General features: G+C 68.4%; 1 protein-coding gene across 1 annotated transcript; it reads left to right on the top strand.

Moving 5' to 3' along the window:
- Positions 1 to 8: 8 nt before the first annotated feature.
- Positions 9 to 1,510, top strand: ATPVc/c'2 (vacuolar H+-ATPase V0 sector, subunits c/c). Its single transcript, XM_005788932.1, has 5 exons — positions 9 to 132; positions 212 to 233; positions 394 to 451; positions 592 to 806; positions 1,077 to 1,510. Exons 1-5 carry the CDS (start codon positions 44 to 46, stop codon positions 1,212 to 1,214), a joined length of 522 nt encoding a protein of 173 aa, XP_005788989.1. The 5' UTR covers positions 9 to 43; the 3' UTR covers positions 1,215 to 1,510.
- The last annotated feature ends 929 nt before the right edge of the window (positions 1,511 to 2,439 follow it).

Here is a 2,439-nt window from a genome sequence, read left to right as displayed (position 1 = left end):
ATCAGAGGGTTGTGCCGATCGCCTCAGCCGCCGCCGGCCGCCGATGGATTCGCCCTACTGCCCCTCGCATGCGCCCTTCTTCGGCTTCGTCGGCGCCGCCCTCGCGCTGATCTTCGGGAACATGGGGGCTGCGTGCGCCGCCGCCCCCGGCCCGGTCGCAGACAGCCTGTACGGCGAATGGCGATGTGTGACCGATCGGGCGCCGCCGCAGGTACGGGACGTGGAAGTCGGCCGTCGGCCTCGCCACCATCTCCAAACTGCCGCGCCACAAGGCGCGCCCGCCCGCCCTCTTGCCTTCCTAGCGCACGCGGCGCTGACGCAGAAGCGGAGCGCACAGCTGGCGGCCCCCCCCTCCGTCGCCGCCCCACCGCCGCCGTGCTGCGGGCCGCGCAGGTGCAAACCGAGATGGTGATGAAGTCCATCATGCCCGTCATCCTCTCTGGTGTCTGCGGTGCGCTCAGTCCCGCTGCCGCCCGCTGCTGCGCTCTCTGCCCGCCGCCGCACCATTCTCTGCCTGCGCCGCGTGCGCGCCGCGTGGTGTTGACGGCGTGATCCGCCTCGCGCTCACCCACCGCCGCCGCCTCGCGCCAGGCATCTTTGGCCTCATCATCGCGGTGATCATCGCCACCAACATCACCACGCCAAAGGACGGCACGTCCACCTACTCGCTCTTCTCCGGCTACGCCCACCTCGGCTCGGGGCTGACGGTCGGGCTGAGCAACCTGGCGACCGGCCTGGCCATGGGCATGGCGGGCGAGATTGGCGTGCAGGATTCCGCGCGGCAGCCCAAGCTCTACATTGGCATGGTGCGCCTCCTCGCAACGACCTCCCATGACGCTGCACCCATTGACACTACTCCCTCACCGTCCGCTGCTCCGTCGCCGCCGCCGCCCTCGCCGCCGCCCTCGCCGCCGCCTTGACCGCCGCCTTCACCGCCCTCGCCCTCGCCGCCGCCTTCACCACCGCCGCCCTCGCTGAAGCCCTCGCCGCCGCCGCCCTCACCACCCCGCCCTCGCCCCCGCCGCGCCGCCCATTCGCCCCCGCCGCCCATTTGCCCATTGCGCCTGTGCTCTCAGGTGCTCATTTGGTCCTTTGGGTCCGCCCTCGGCCTCTACGGGCTGATCGTCGCGCTCATCATCGCCGTCAAGGACGGCAGCGCGATGTGCGGCTGCCTGCTCGGCGAGGATGGCCAGGTCACCTGCACCGACCTGTGAGGCACCGCGGCTCGCGAGCTCAGTTATCATCAGCACAGGGCGACGGGGCGGCGGCGGCGGCGGCGGCGGCGGCGGCGGCGCGCTGCGACACGCCCCCCCCAGCCACGCCGAGGGCCGTCGCCTGCGGGGCGCCGCGCTCTCGGCATTGGGTCGGCCCCTCGTCTGTGCATGGGCTGCGCGCCGGGCCGTTAGCACACTAGGGGCGCCAGCAGCCCGGGCACCTCGGTACATTTACTTGGCTTACGTCGGTGTGAGTCTTTACGTTTACTCTTGCACATTGAAAGTAAAATATCTTTTACTTCCAACACCCGGACGTTCCCAGCAGGGCGTGATGGCTGATGCGGGAAGTTGTTGGAAGGTTCTTGATTCTTGCACACATTGAAAAAGAAGAAAAACTGTTCGCAAGCAAAAAGGTAATTTTTTGGGAGCGGCAGGGGACAGGTCATGGCTCATGCAAAAGCCATAAATATATGCCATAAAACACGGGCCCTGACCGCGGTGTGACCGAAAAACGCGCGTACATCGGCACATTGATCATTGTCGGCCGATGGCGATGCGCGGCTCGCCGCCCACACCCCACGCGGTCCCTAGGTGTTATATAGCATAAACACCGTCCGTGCAGGGCTCCTAGGCCATCACTAGGTCCACAGTGGACGGACACACAGCCACAGCCGGCCCAGCGGGCTCCCGACCGGAGCCCGTCCGGAAGGCACAAACGGACACTCTACCGACCTCTACACCCCTAGACAACCCACTCCGACTAGCATACGGTGTCGGCCCGACCGCCCTGCGGCCCCAGCTACCAGCTGGCGCCGCTCGGCCCGGCTGGAGGCGCCTGGGGCGTCCAAAATCGCGGAGCCGGCGACGTCCTCCGGCCAGCAGCCGGATCGGGCGTCCGACCCGCCCCCAGCCCGCCCCCTCGGCGACCCGAGATGGTCTCCCCGACCCCCGAGGCTTGGCGCACCGCGGGAGGGGGGCAGCCCAGCCACCCTGCACCGCCCAGGCCGCCTCTGCGAGCCCAGGCGCGCCGTCGAGAGAGCGAGAGGTAGAGCGGCGCCTCGGCGCCGCTGGAATCGGGCTCGAGGCGGCCCTTTGTTTTCGGACCCAGCCAGGCTCGGACTGGACACCAGCGGCGGTAGAGCTCTATGGGGGGGGGGCAGTCATCAACCTCACATCCAGGGGCGGGGAGCCCCAAAGGCATAATGATTTCTTTTTCTCGCGATGT

This window comes from Emiliania huxleyi (genome assembly GCF_000372725.1).
Source record: "Emiliania huxleyi CCMP1516 chromosome Unknown EMIHUscaffold_131, whole genome shotgun sequence".
In the NCBI taxonomy this organism is placed as follows: domain Eukaryota; phylum Haptophyta; order Isochrysidales; family Noelaerhabdaceae; genus Emiliania; species Emiliania huxleyi.
This window is presented reverse-complemented; position numbering and strand designations above follow the sequence as displayed.

Bases quoted from the DNA above. Each gene is read 5' to 3' on its own strand.
- ATPVc/c'2 (XM_005788932.1), top strand. From the start codon at position 44: ATGGATTCGCCCTACTGCCCCTCGCATGCGCCCTTCTTCGGCTTCGTC. The intron at 133-211 runs GTGCGCCGCCGC...GCGCCGCCGCAG, and splicing joins TTCGGGAACATGGGGGCTGC to GTACGGGACGTGGAAGTCGG. The intron at 807-1,076 runs GTGCGCCTCCTC...CTGTGCTCTCAG, and splicing joins CCAAGCTCTACATTGGCATG to GTGCTCATTTGGTCCTTTGG.